This window comes from Octopus sinensis, linkage group LG24 (genome assembly GCF_006345805.1).
Source record: "Octopus sinensis linkage group LG24, ASM634580v1, whole genome shotgun sequence".
In the NCBI taxonomy this organism is placed as follows: Eukaryota; Metazoa; Mollusca; class Cephalopoda; order Octopoda; family Octopodidae; genus Octopus; species Octopus sinensis.
This window is the reverse complement of record NC_043020.1, coordinates 10,558,852-10,573,851: the sequence shown is the minus strand read 5'-3', so window position 1 is coordinate 10,573,851 and position 15,000 is coordinate 10,558,852. Positions and strand designations below refer to the sequence as shown.

Sequence of the window (15,000 nt, the reverse complement as noted above, 5' to 3'; positions counted from 1 at the left end):
AAAATGTAGAATAGAATGTGACTAATCTAAAAATGTAAACATCATCTAATTTGGTTAAGAACTGAGTAAGTGACAAAGCCTAGAAGTGGTCACAAGTGAGTAAATGTCGACCTTAAGGATGTTATTCATATGCTACTGTGTGTGAATGATATATATATATATATATATACTTTATTTAAAGCAGCAGAAAATTCAACAAAACCTGTTACTCTGAATGGCAATGGGAAACTCAGAGTAACAGGTTTTGTTGAATTTTCTGCTGCTTTAAATAAAGCATATTACTCTACCACTGGTATTTGAGTACTCTTTTTTCCACCTTGTTTCACATTTATGTGTTTACTCCGGTATATATATATATACACATGTATATGGTGTGTTATGAGAATTTATGGAAAGGTATCTCATAGAAACTCAACAAGTATGTTAAAAAATGGAAAAGAGATGTTGAAATATAAAAGAATTTTAATACATGCATGCGATCGTTTTGAACAGCAATAATTGAGACCCCCTTCGGTCATGACTGACCATCAGATTGCACCTAGAAAGCTACCCTCCCAGGCACAAGTCTGGGCAAGGTTGGTTATGGAAGACCAGCAGTCACCCATGCATACCGGCCTCCCCTCTCCACGCCACCAGTGTTATCCAAGGGAAAGGCAAAGGGGCCGATACAGCTTGGCACCAGTGATGTCACAACTCATTTCTACAGCTGAGTGAACTGGAGCAACGTGAAATAAAGTGTCTTGCTCAAGAACACTATACACAGCTCGGTCCGGGATTTGAACTCACAACCTCATGATCGTAAACTCGACGCTCTAACCACTGAGCCATGCACCTTCACATGCAATAATAACATGTAAATAACATGATTAAATTAAGTTAATTGCTCGAAAATTGAACCGTTATGTAAACCTCCTCGAGGAATGTGAAGACGCAGGCTGGAAAGTGGAACATTTTCCTATCGAAGTCGGATGTAGAGGGTTTGTTGGACACAGCCAGCGTGAGACGACTGTTGTTATCGCTAGGCCTAACTCATCGTAAAGTCAATACCAACATGACTGATATCCAATCTACAGTGGAGAAGGCTAGCCACTGGATTTGGCTAAAAAGAGACGATGAGCGATGGCTAGAAGTATATTGAGTTTAACTTCATAACCAGCTGATCTAGCAAGCGGGGCCTCATATCAGTGAGGTGGGGGCGGTACGCATTGATGCCGTCGAGAGGTAGGCTCCGAAACGGCGCGCATTCTCTCCTGATGACCCCATACACTTGCTAGCTTCTGATATACGGAGCTTTTAACTGGTAGCACTTGCATGTGCAAGTTGTTTGCAAGACATCAACTGTTCTCAGTGCAAAAAGTATACAACACGAATTATTATTATTACAGAAGACTTGATGAAGGAAATAAGCAGATAACAAAATTCGGACTTACATATTTTATTCCTATGAAAAATTGGGAGCATACTAAAGAATGTTGTTGAGTCTAGTTGTGTATAAACTAGTTGTATATTCTATGGGGTACCTTTCTGAAAATTCTTATAACATGCCATATACATGTAATAATAATTTCATATTCGCAAAAATCTTATGCCAGTAAGTTACCAGCAAAATATGAAGAATCTTAACCCTTTCGTTACCAACTGGCTCTGGATCTGAGTACAAATGTCTAGCTTTCATAAGTTTTGAATTAAAATCTTCCACCAAACCTTAGTCACAATTTATGTTCCTAACCTTAGCTTAATGATAACTAATTTATTTTATTAAATTCTTTGTTATATTTAATCCTTTCGATACCAAACTGACTGAAACTGCCTCTTGCTCTGTAGTACAAATTGTCGTAGAAATTGCCCTTTGGAACAATAGCCATATCACAATTAACCATGAGTCGATTCCGGTGAATTCTCTGACCGCTGACCAGGCCCACATGACTCAAGCACCTCCTCCAACAAATTCCCCCACCCACAGAAAAGCAACACTCCCTCATTGATAAAAATAAAAAAAAGATCTACATACCGGGTGTGAAATGAGATCCACAACTAACTGATTGTCTGAACATCTGTCTTTGATCAACTCAGGGTACTTACTCCTGGTTTCATCTTTGCTGCTACTCCTGGATGTGTTGAAAGCATGGGAATTGTGATAACTTTCCAGTAACTCAGAGCAAAAGTTGATGGCCAGCTGCTCTAATTTATTATCCTGGCGAATATGGAAACAGTATTACTTTCAGTAGGTTAATATTGGTGGTGGTGGTGATGATAATAGTGGTGGTGGTGGAGTGTGATAGTTGTGGTGGTAGTGGTGGTAGTGGTGGTTATGATAGAATGTTCTTCATTGAAAGTTTATTTGATCTGGCCTGACTTCAGTTTAACCCCTTGATACCCTTCCTGCCTGAATATGCCCTTTGTTCTACAAGCTCCCTATTTTAAAGCCTAAATTAAAAATTAAATTAAAGTTAAATTAAAATCTTTCATTAATAATGACTAGGTGATTTTATTAAATTCTTCATTATGTTCGAAATGTTAAACGATGATGATTACACACACACACACTCAGAGCTTCTGTCTACCAAATTCACTTGTGAAGTAGTGGTTGGCTCAGCGCTATAGTAGAAGACAGTTGCCCTAGGTGCTATGGAATGAGACAACCCAAAAAACATGTGGTTACAAATATATAGTAACAAAATGATGCAGTAGGGAGCTGACCCAACGGGGACACTTCTGTAGTGTGTCAAACTTTGCTGGAAATAGCGGCTTAACCCTTTTGTTACCAACTGGCTCTGGATCTGAATGCAAATGTCTTGTTTTCATAAGTTTTGAATTAAAATCTTCCACCAAACCTTAGTCACAATTTATGTTCCTAACATTAGCTTAATGATAACTAAGTTATTTTACTAAAAATATGAAGGGAAATGGAGGGAAAAAACAGAAAGAAAAAACATGTAATTTGAACGACTTACTGTGAGGTTTTCAAATCCAAACATATCAATGATATTTAGTAGAGGAGGTATTTGTCGGTCAGTTTCTGTAGGGACCGATTTATCTGAAGTGGTACTGTGAAATGACTTCTGGGCACTCAGTCGGTCATCTTGGTAATAGAATAAACATTAATAATAATAATAATGCTAATATAACATATTTAATGGAGTCAGTATTTAAAGAAATCTAATGAAATAAAGATGAAATTAATTCAGTTGTAAAGATAGGCGTAGGAGTGGCTGTGTGGTAAATAGCTTGCTTATCAACCACATGGCGTAGTGGTTAATAGCCCATGCTATTAACCACTACACCATATGCCTGCAGGTAATTATGGAGTGAATTTTAGGGCTCATAAATCCAATATTTTCCTATCCTTCCTTAATTCTGGTTCCCATATGCTATTCATATCTGCAGAAATTGTAGTAGTACTAATGTAGTGGGGGTTTAGTGTGGTGTTGATTATGGCCATGCAAGGTGTGGGATGTGGTCTAGATGTGGTTGTACAGTAGTGCTGTACGGTATATTTGTTGACAGAGAGTTTTCAGCTATTTTCTAAATTATTACTACTACTACTACTACTACAACAACAAAATAATGACTACAGCTACTACATTATTAACCCTTTGTTTCCATATTTCTGTTAAAATGCATTGCTTTTCATCATCATCATCATCATTGTTTAACGCCCGTTTTCCATGCTAGCATGGGTTGGACGGTTCGACCGGGGTCTGGGAAGCCAGGAAGCTGCACCAAGCTCCAGTCTGATCTGGCAGTGTTTCTACAGCTGGATGCCCTTCCTAATGCCAACCACTCCGTGAGTGTAGTGGGTGCCTTTTACGTTCCACTGGCACAGGTGCCAGGGGAGGCTGGCAGTGGCCATGATTCATTGGTGCTTTTTACATGCCACTGGCACAGAAGCCAGTCAAGGCGGCACTGGCATCGGCCACATTCGGATGGTGCTTTTTACGTACCACTGGCACCGGTATCACAACTACAATTTCCATTTGATATTTATTTTGCTGTTGATAAATTTCTAAAATAACGAAAAGTTTAGTAAAATAACTTTGTAATTATTAAGCTGGGGTTTGAAACAAAAATCAACATGGATTTTAATGGAAAGTTTGAATTCAGATACCTAAAAAAAATAGAAATCTGTATCATAAAATTGAGACTGTCTCGGGTGGGTTGGGATCAAAAGGGTTAATGACAATTACAACAAAAAAACTGTAAAACCATAATGAATTCCTTTACCAGATTTACAGCTTCCACTTGCATTTGATGGATTTCGTCCTTTCTTTGCACCGTGTGTCCTCAGCAAACTGTTTGCTTTCCTCACAATCATGTGTACAGTCCGAACGTACAGAGCCTGAGCAAGGGCATCTCTGTTTTCATGGATCTTCAAAAGAAAATTATTAGTGACCTTTCAACCATATTTTCCACAAATATTTAAATCACAAACCACCCCAAAAATCTTCAAGCCAGATGAACCACCTTTTTCTAGGACCACACCAACGATGTGGAGAGAGGAAATTTGTGGCATGAGCAACTTCTGTTCTTACATAAAACATAAAATCCTCCTTTCTCAGGCCTAAACTTAGGGCAGGATTTTTTCTGGTGAAAGTTTATGGTTTCATGAAATGTATAAAAGCTCACATGTTGAGGCGCAATGGCCCAGTGGTTAGGGCAGCAGACTCACGGTCATAGGATCGCGGTTTCGATTACCAGACCGGGCGTTGTGAGTGTTTATTGAGCGAAAACACCTAAAAGCTCCACGAGGCTCCGGCAGGGGATGGTGGTGATCCCTGCTGTACTCTTTCACCACAACTTTCTCTCACTCTTACTTCCTGTTTCTGTTGTACCTGTATTTCAATGGGCCAGCCTTGTCACTCTCTGTGTCACGCTGAATATTCCCGAGAACTACGTTAAGGGTACACGTGTCTGTGGAGTGCTCAGCCACTTACACGTTAATTTCACGTGCACTGTTCTGTTGATTCGGATCAAGCGGAACCCTCATCGTCGTAACCGATGGAGTGCTTCCATTCCATTCCATAAAAGCTCACAACTATTCCATATATATGGTGTCCTAGACACAGAAAATCAACTAGCAGGGTGCAAAGAGCACCATCTGAGTGTGATCATTGACAGAGCGGCTAACTGGCTTCCATGCCAGTGGCATGTAAACAGCATCATTTGAGTGTGATCATTACCAGTGTCAACTTACTGGCACTTGTGCCCCATGCTAGTAGGGTATTAAGAGTACCATCTGAGCGTGATCGTTGCCAGAGCGGCTATCTGGCTTCCATGCCGGTGGGATGTAAAAGACACCATTCGAGCGTGATTGTCACCAAAGTCATCTTACTGGCACCTGTGCTGGTGGCATGTGTAAAAAGATTCGAGCGAGGTCATTGCCAGTACCGCCTGACTGGCCCCCATGCCAGTGGAATGTAAAAGCACCCACTACACTCTCAGAGTGGTTGGTGTTAGGAAGGGCATCCAGATCAAGACTAGAGCCTGGTGCAGCCATCTGGTTCACCAGCCCTCAGTCAAATCATCCAACCCATGCTAGCATGGAAAGCAGACATTAAACAATGATGATGATGATGATGACTGCAACAAATTCTGTTTAACCCATCCAAGAATGGAAAAGCAGACATTGAACAATGAAGATGATGAATGAATACCCCCACTGCTGCGAACCACACCTCCCACACAAATAAAAAGAAATCTCAAACAATACAATAATAAATAAATAAATCTGTTCAGAAAATAATTGTTTGTCCTTACTTTTATTGTAGTCAATATAGGAGTTAAGTTTAAACCTTCAGGAGTGTTGATAGTTTTGGTGGTGAGCCCTTGATAAAGGACCATACTTGAGATTCCCAGCAATGTGGCCACGGATTTTAGTTCTGTAACAGAGGAAAACAGACATCAGTTTAAAGAAAAAAAACAAAAACAAAATAGGCGAAGGAGTGGCTGTGTGGTAAGTAGCTAGCTTACGAACCATACAGCTCCGGGTTCAGTCGTATTGCGTGGCACCTTGGGCAAGTGCTTTCTACTATAGCCTTGGGCTGACCAAAGCCTTGTGAGTGGATTTGGTAGATGGAAACTGAAAGAAGCCTGTCATATATATGTATATATATATATATATATATATGTATGTGTGTGTATATATGTTTGTGTGTCTGTGTTTGTCCCTACCAACCTCACTTGACAACCGATGCTGGTGTGTTTACGTCCCCGTAACTTAGCAGTTCGGCAAAAGAGACTGATAGAATAAGTACTAGGCTTACAAAGAATAAGTCCTGGGGTCGATTTGCTCAACTAAATGCGGTGCTCCAGCATGGCCACAGTCAAATGACTGAAACAAGTAAAAGAATAAAAGAGTAAAACAAAAATATAAACCCTTTCTACTAAAGGAACAAGACCGGAAATTTTGAGGGAGGGGACTAATTGATTACATTGACCCCCCCAGTGTTTCACTGGTACTTATTTTATCAACCCTAAAAAGATGAACGGTAAAGTTGACCTCAGTGGAATTTGAACTCAGAACCCGAAGATGGACAAAATGCTGCTAAACATTTTTCCCAGCATGGTAGTCATTCTGCCAGCTCGCTGCCTTCTTCCAAGCTGACAATATTATAAGAGAAAATGGCAACTGATTATTTCATTAATTTCAATAATGAGTATTCCTGTTGTTCAAGCAACAAAACTACCAACTTGTCATAAGTGGTTGAGTATTCCACAGTAGTCCATATTCCCTTAACATGATTCTCAAGGAATCCGTGCAGCTTTATCAAGTTGTGTGACAAAGCTTCCTCTTTCAATTACTGGGTTAAGTCATATAACAGGCTTCAGTACAGTTTCTGTCTACACAATATCGTTCATAAGATTGTGATGGAATCAATGAGGCTGATATAAAAGATATTGGCCCAAAATGTCTTGTTGTGGAACTGAATCCAGAACTCCATGATTGCAAGTATTTTGCGCCAAGATCCAATGTGAGAGTTTCTCTCATGGTATCTTCTGCAGTATACCCTGTTCTAACAGAACATCCAGGTTTAAGTGGGGATACGTAAGAGAGACAAGCAAACAGAGGTAGACAGAGACAGGCAGGCAGACATGCAGTGGGGCAGACAGATAAGCAGAGAGACAGGCAGGCAGAGAGACAGACAAGCAGACAGAAAGACAGATAGACTGAGAAACTTTTAGCTATTTACTGATGCTTGTACTTAGCATGAAGATCACACTGTACATTCTAACATGCAGTATGTGCATGTGTGTGTAAGAGAGAGAGAAAGAGAAAGAATGGAGAGAGGGAAGAGAGAAAGCGAAAGAGAGAATGGAGAGAGAGCAGAAGAGAAAGTGAAAGTGAAAGAGAGAGAGAGAGAATGGAGAGGAAAAGGAGAAGAAGGAGAGTGGGAGAAATGGTAAAAAGAAATAGTTTAGAAATAGGACGAAGGTTCTTCTCACCATTCTGAGTTTTGAGATCCAATTGTTGAGAATTGGTGGAAAGAAATGTGATGTTTCCTATCAAGAGGACAGCAGACAAGACTCTGGTGACATCGGTAAATGATACGTCACATGTGATGAGACAGTCCTGGAAGAGAAAGAAGAAGATCAAAAACAACACCAACAACAACATCAGCAATATCAACAACAGCAACAAAAACAATAATTTCAACACATCATCATCCATTGTGATCCAAGTAAGAGGGTAGTGATTCGGTTACTTCGAGGAAAAACAATCCTTCCTGTCACAAGCTCTGGGCTCCAGCCAACAACACCTAATAAGGGACCCCTGTTCCCAGGCTCACAGTCAAGGTCTTTGGCAGGATGGAAGATAAATGTGATAGAAGGCGGCGAGCTGGCAGAAACGTTAGCATGCCGGGCGAAATGCGTAACCGTATTTCATCTGCCATTATGTCCTGAGTTCAAATTCATGCAGTGGGGCAGACAGATAAGCAGAGAGACATGCAGGCAGACAGAAAGACAGATAGACTGAGAAACTTACTTTCCACTCCTGAAATTGTCTTTTCAATGTGTCAAAATCAGCTGGAGGATCACTTGTGGAAAGGTAATTGAATTCTTTGAATGTCTGATAATTATCCAGGTATAAATTCCCTGCAAACAACAACAATAGCAATATGAACGACATGTGATATAAAAGGCATGCTTTTATATAGCACTGAGTGACCCTGATTGAGTACATATCTCACCTTGTAAAACCCAGCACTGTATAACAAAACCATTTGCACTGAAAGCATATAGAAAGTTTGTTTTCAAAAACAACTACAAACTAATATAGTTTTTAAATTTGACAGAAACAGGGAGGCTAATTCGCTGGTTTAATGGTAACATAGTTGCATTAACAAAGGGATATAGGTTTGAGTCCTACACGGATAGGAAAGCCTCTGAATTTTGCTTATTTTTGTGTTTTACTACATAAAGATCACCAACTGCCAACCATGAGTAATTACTGATGGCACGTACCTGATATATATATATATACATAGATATAGATATAACACTCCTGTCACACACACACATACATATAAATAAAAAATTCTTATAGCAGTCAGTTGCAAGCAGAGTTTTGGTCAGTTAGCATCTGAACTACACAACCTCATATGTTCCTAAAATTTATATCTACTTCTTTATCTGTATATTTACCTTCCCTAAAATGTTACTACTTGATTTGAAAGCTTTTATATTATTGGAAAACCTATATAAATTAGCTGAAGAGTACTCAGCATCTTAAATCTGCAGTAATATTTACAGCTTTTAATAAAATTTTGTAGTATGAAACAATTGTACTAAATTACCGGAATCATTCTTGTTGCTTATTTTTGATGTATATATATATTTATATATATATAACACTCCTGTCACAACCTGGGACCTTGAAGACTGCTTTAATGCAAGAAAGTATATTAGTCCCTTAATATTTGATATTCAATATTTCATCTATTCTATAAGACAATCAATACTTCATTTCATTTTACTATATATACTATTTATACTATACATTCTATATTCTACATTAATATTATAAAGAATATAAATAAAACAAAAAAAAACAGAGTTAGAATTTCTTTGAATAATATATATATATACATATATATATATAAAGGGAAAGTTTACGAAAAGTGGAGTACAAACAAACAAATGTATTAGTATAGCACTCAGGAATAGAAAAAGTCTTTTACGTTTCGAGCCTATGCTCTTCTACAGAAAGGGACACAGAAAAAAACAAGGAGAGAAAAAAGGATAGCAAAAATGTGTGTAGTGGCTAACAATCTATCATGGCATATATATATATATATATATATATATATATATTATATATATATATATATATATATATATGATGAGCTTCTTTCAGTTCTGTCAACCAAACCCACTCAGAAGCCTTTGATTGGATGTGGTTATCATCACTTTCATTCCCAGACATATGATCTTTAAAAGAGCAAGAACACAACAACCAGTAAAGAAATATCAATGTACATTTTTAAGTTTTAACTTAGTTTATGTTCCTGGGGTAATTTGATCTGTTTAAAAGCTTTGCTAGTATAACTGTTGTATATAATTATTAATGTAACCATTGCCTGTAACAGTATTTAGGTTAAAAGTTCCAATTTCAGATCAAATAATGATTTTTGTTGTAATTTTTTTTTTTTTTCACATAAACACATTTTTCTATAACTTCCATTCCATCATGTTGTCGAACGTATAATGGAATGAAAGAGCAGAATGGAGCAGTTGATATGCAAACAGAAAGCAAGAATAGGTGTTGAAATTCGGTAATTCAAGAACATGTCATGAAAATTTGCTTAAAATATTCATGTGAATAATTTAGGATTCAATATAAAAGTAAATATGCATACAGAATATGGATAGGCGCAGGGGTGGCTGTGTGGTAAGTAGCTTGCTAACCAGCCACATGGTTTCCGGGTTCAGTCCCACTGCGTGGCATCTTGGGCAAGTGTCTTCTGCTATAGCCCCGGGCTGACCAATGCCTTGTGAGTGGATTTGGTAGACGGAAACTGAAAGAAGCCTGTCGTATGTATATGTATATATGTATATATATATATATATATATATGTATGTGTGTGTGTGTTTGTGTGTCTGTGTTTGTCCCCCTAGCATTGCTTGACAACCGATGCTGGTGTGTTTACGTCCCCGTCACTTAGCAGTTCGGCAAAAGAGACTTACAAAGAATAAGTCCTGGGGTCGATTTGCTCGACTAAAGGCGGTGCTCCAGCATGGCCGCAGTCAAATGACTGAAACAAGTAAAAGAGTAAAGAGTAAAAGAGAGTTAAAAATTGATTTTTAAAAAATTCTTTCTCTTGTTTCAGCCATTGGATTGCGGTTATGCTGGAGCACTTGAAGAGTTTAGTTGAACAAATCGACACTAGCACTGATTCTTTTTAAATCCAGTGTTTATTCTATCATTTTAATTTGGAAAACTACTAATTTGCAGGGACATAAATGAACCAGCATTGGTTGTCAAGCAGTATGGAGGACAAACATGAAGGCAAGCATGCATGCACGCACACACACACACACACATAGAGTTCAAATTCACAAAAAACAAAAGACGAAGACAGACGAGGGAACAACAAACAAGTGTATTTGTTTGATGCTCAGGAAGAATGGAAAAGTCTTTCATGTTTCGAGCCAATGCTCTTTGTCAGAAAGGACTGAGAGGCAAAAAAAAAAAAAAAAATAGAGGAAGAATGAAAAAAAACAAAGAGAGAAAAAATGGGTAGGGATTAACTGTTCAGCATGACGATATAATACAGGGAGTGTAAGATATTTGAGGATAGATTTATGTTTATGAAAAAAAACATACAATAACAGATAATAACTTTATTTATCAAAAAATGCTATGAGGATAAAAATAAACTTTCTTTTCTATAATGTTATTCAATAAAGCCACCTTCAGCTTCAACAACTGCTTCTATATGAGATCTAAATCATCTACATACTCAAATCAAGTGGTCCTGGTTCATTTTGGACATTACTCTGACTATGGCAGCTTTCATAGAATCTTTGGTGTTATGGGCGTGTTCATCGACCTCTCTCTCAATAATGCTCTGCATATAATAGTCCATTGGATTGAGATCTGGGGAATTAGGAGGCCAAATGTTAGGGGTTATGTGATCATGAAAATTTTCAGCCATCCGTTCCTGAGTTACAGAGCCATGTGTGATAGTGCAGAGTTTTACTGAAACACATATGGCCTTCCATTGCATATATTGTCTATTGTCTATCCAGGGCTTAACAATTGTAGGATCTCAATGTAGGCAGCAGAGTTAACTCTAAGGCCTTGTGGAAAGATGTAAGGAGACATCACATGTCCCTAAAACCATGACAGTAGCGGGAAATTTTGCATGCATAAAAAATTTCGAACTTCAGAAGTGTCTGCGCATAATCATCTGTTATTTCTTCTGTTAACTTTTTGATCTTGGTTGAAGTTTTTCTCATTTGAGAAAAACCAAATTAAATCTTCTTCTGCTGGATTTTTCAGTTTGTTTAAGAGCTTTTAAGATCTGATGTGGTGATTTTCTTTTGCTTTTTAGGACAAATTGACTTTCCCTCATCTATCAAGATTTATATCTGACTAGCAGTATCGCCTGGCGTTGCTCGGGTTTGTAAGGGAAATAACTATATAAGTATTTTTAGAGAGTTATAGCCAAAAAATAGCAAAAAAATGCATTAAAAATGGAAAAAAAATGATGGTAATTTTTTTTTTAAATCGTTGACTCATCGTAGACATTTTTAGAGAGTTACTTCCCTTATATAATAGTGAAAAAATGCATTAAAATGGAATAAAATGATGATAAATTTTTTTTTAAATCGTAGACTCATCGTAGACACATGCTAATACCCAGAAGGGCTCGATATGAACCACGACTATAAGATACCCGGTTTTGATTAAACTGCACCGCAAAATGTGGGAGTAGTTAGGAATCTAAATCGTAGGAGACAGACACACAACTTCACTTTTATATATAAAGATGTCTTTGTGGACAACATTTCTAACGGTTCCTTCTGACACATGGAGATCTTTTGCAGTTCTCCTCATAGACTTTCTGGGATTATAATCAATGGTCTGTTGAACCTGCTGGGTAAATTCAGGTGTTATGATGATTTCAGAGCATTTAGAAAGCGCTTTTTATGCTTTTTAAATTACATTTCCAGCACGTCAATTTGGGATCTCTTATGACAATATAAGCTCCATTTAACTAAGGTATCTTAAGCCTAATGAAAAGCTAGTGGAGTACCCCTCATTAATTATTACTTCAGGGGTTCTGCTGGCTATGAAACATATGTAGCTTGGATTTTTATTCATATTCATATTGTGATATGTGATACTGGTGATATGTTCCCATCTTCAGTCTGGCTCTGCACAAACTTTGTAGACAAAAAAATCTGGCAACTTTTAGAAGTCGAGATATTTCTAAATCACTATACTCAGACTTTATAAACCACTATAACAGCATAGTTGGGAAGCTGAAATGAAGAGCCAATGGGAAATTTTGCATTAAACTCGGAAAGTCTGCCATAGAGGCATTGGACATGCTTCAAAGACAAAGCAGCAGTCATCATAATGTTCATTATTTTTTTCAACATCTCTGGTATTGGTGCATTGAGAATTCATCCTCCAGGACCAGACTTTCAATGAAGTCTTCTGCTGTGATGCTTTGAAGTGTTGGGGGAAGGACATTTGGTGAAAGCAACCAGGTCTGTGGGGCATGGTTGGATTCTTTATGACAACAGTGCACCCGGTTACCAAGTTCTCACTCATTAGTTTTTCGCCAAAAACAACACAGCATCACTTTCGCACCCAACCTATTCACCAGATTTAGCATCTGTAGACTTCCATCTCTTTCTGAAGATGAAAATGGGATCTTTTCGGTTTGAACGGCAGTTTTTAACATAATTTCCAGGTAACTAAAAAATTTTAAACTTCGTATACTGGTAGAATGTGTTTATAAAACATCTTTTTCTCTTGGCTTTATTGAGAAAATTCTATAGTTTGTAAGATATTTGGTCTTTAATTTCTTGCATTTCGGCAATTTCAACCAATCAATGACGTCTATTGAGGTGAAAACATTCTGTGCTGTATGAATATGTCCCTCGCTTAAGAAACAGATTTACATTTGTGAGGAAAAAAAATACCCTTCCCCCACCCCTAATCCTAACCCTAAAATAGATTGAAATGCAATAGATCAATACTAGGGTCATGATTATGGGTGACAATTTCATATGACACCGCATGAAAAAACTGCCGTTCAAACTGAAAAGATCCTGAAAATGCAACTCAAAGATCATCATTTTAACAACTTTGTTGAGATCAAAAGTGAATCACTGAAGGTCCTCGACTTACCTATGGAAAACAACTTCCAGGCCAGATTCAAAAAGTGGCAGAAACACTAGGGCCAAGGTGACTATTTCAAAGGAGGTGAGCTGGCAGAAACGTTAGCATGCCAGGCAAAATGCGTAGCCGTATTTCGTCTGCTACGTTCTGGGTTCAAATTCTGCCAAGGTCGACTTTGCCTTTCATCCTTTTGAGGTCGATAAATTAAGTACCAGTTATGCACTGGGGTTGATGTAATTGACTTAATCCGTTTGTCTGTCCTTGTTTGTCCCCTCTATGTTTAGCCCCTTGTGGGTAATAAAGAAATAGGTATTTCGTCTGCCGTTACGTTCTGAGTTCAAATTCCGCCGAGGTCGACTTTGCCTTTCATCCTTTCGGGGTAGATAAATTAAGTACCAGTTACGCACTGGGGTTGATGTAATTGACTTAATCCGTTTGTCTGTCCTTGTTTGTCCCCTCTAAGGGCAGTAAATGAATTTATTTCAAAGGAAATGGATGTTAAAATTTAGATAAATAGGTTATTTTTTATAAAACATAGGTTGGGAACTTTTTGATAGCACCTTGTATACTTGGGTGTGACAATACATTTACTTACTGTTGACATAGTAAATGACTCCATCTTAGTATTCATAGCAATCAGCTTCATTCTAACCTAAATTCCAACTCTTCCCAACCCCTCTCTTTTCTTTATTCTTAACAACTTTAGACATTTGCCCACTCACATATTTTATTTTATTATCTCTGCCTTAGCAACGGCAGAGGTATTGTTTTCAGTTGTGTTTATTTGTTTGTTTGTCCATGGACAAGATATCTCAAGAACAGCTGGATGGATTCGGATGAAACTTTCAGGGATGCTTGACCTATATATGTGTGTGTATGTGTTTGTCCCCCCAACATCGCTTGACAACCGATGCTGGTGTGTTTACGTCCCTGTAACTTAGCAGTTCGGCAAAAGTGAGACCGATAGAATAAGTACTAGGCTTACAAAGAATAAGCCTTGGGGTCGATTTGCTCAACTAAAGGCGGTGCTCCAGCATGGCCGCAGTCAAATGACTGAAACAAGTAAAAGAGAGTAAAAGAGCATATGTATGTGTGCGTGTGTGAGTGTGTGATATATATATATATATATATATATATATATATATATGTATATATATATATATTAATCAAAGGAATTCCAACTTTGTCTGAATTTCACGTTTTAATTACAATCTATAATAATATAATATAAAATAATATAATGAAATGGTAGAATATTGAATGTCCATTCTGATTGAACTAGGGACCTTTTCGGTTTGAACGGCAGTTTTTAAAAATAATTTCCACGTAACTAAACACTTTTAAACTTCATATACTGGTAGAATGTGTTTATAAAACATCTTTTTCTTTTGGCTTTATTGAGAAAATTCTGCAGTTTGTAAGATATTTGTTGTTTTTTCTGCAATTTCTGCAATTTCAACCAATCAATGACGTCTATTGAGGTAAAAAACATTCTGTGCCGTATGAATATGTCCCTCGTTTAAGAAACAGATTGGGTTTATTTACATTTGTGAAGAAAAAAAGATACCTTTACTCCCACCCCTAAAACAGATTGAAATGCAATAGATCGATACTAGGGTCATAATTATGGGTGACAATTTCAT

The 15,000-nt window shown here is 37.6% G+C and overlaps 1 protein-coding gene across 1 annotated transcript in view; it reads right to left on the bottom strand.

The window, feature by feature from the left end:
• Positions 1–15,000, bottom strand: part of LOC115224051 (unconventional myosin-VIIa) — a 123,898-nt gene that overhangs the window by 70,060 nt on the left and 38,838 nt on the right. The window contains exons 7-12 of the mRNA XM_029794850.2: positions 7,985–8,094; positions 7,444–7,570; positions 5,758–5,879; positions 4,225–4,369; positions 2,955–3,082; positions 2,012–2,194 (exon numbers count right to left, since the gene is read on the bottom strand). Of these exons, the coding sequence (XP_029650710.2) occupies positions 2,012–2,194; positions 2,955–3,082; positions 4,225–4,369; positions 5,758–5,879; positions 7,444–7,570; positions 7,985–8,094 (815 nt within the window). The remainder of the gene's footprint in view (positions 1–2,011; positions 2,195–2,954; positions 3,083–4,224; positions 4,370–5,757; positions 5,880–7,443; positions 7,571–7,984; positions 8,095–15,000) is intronic.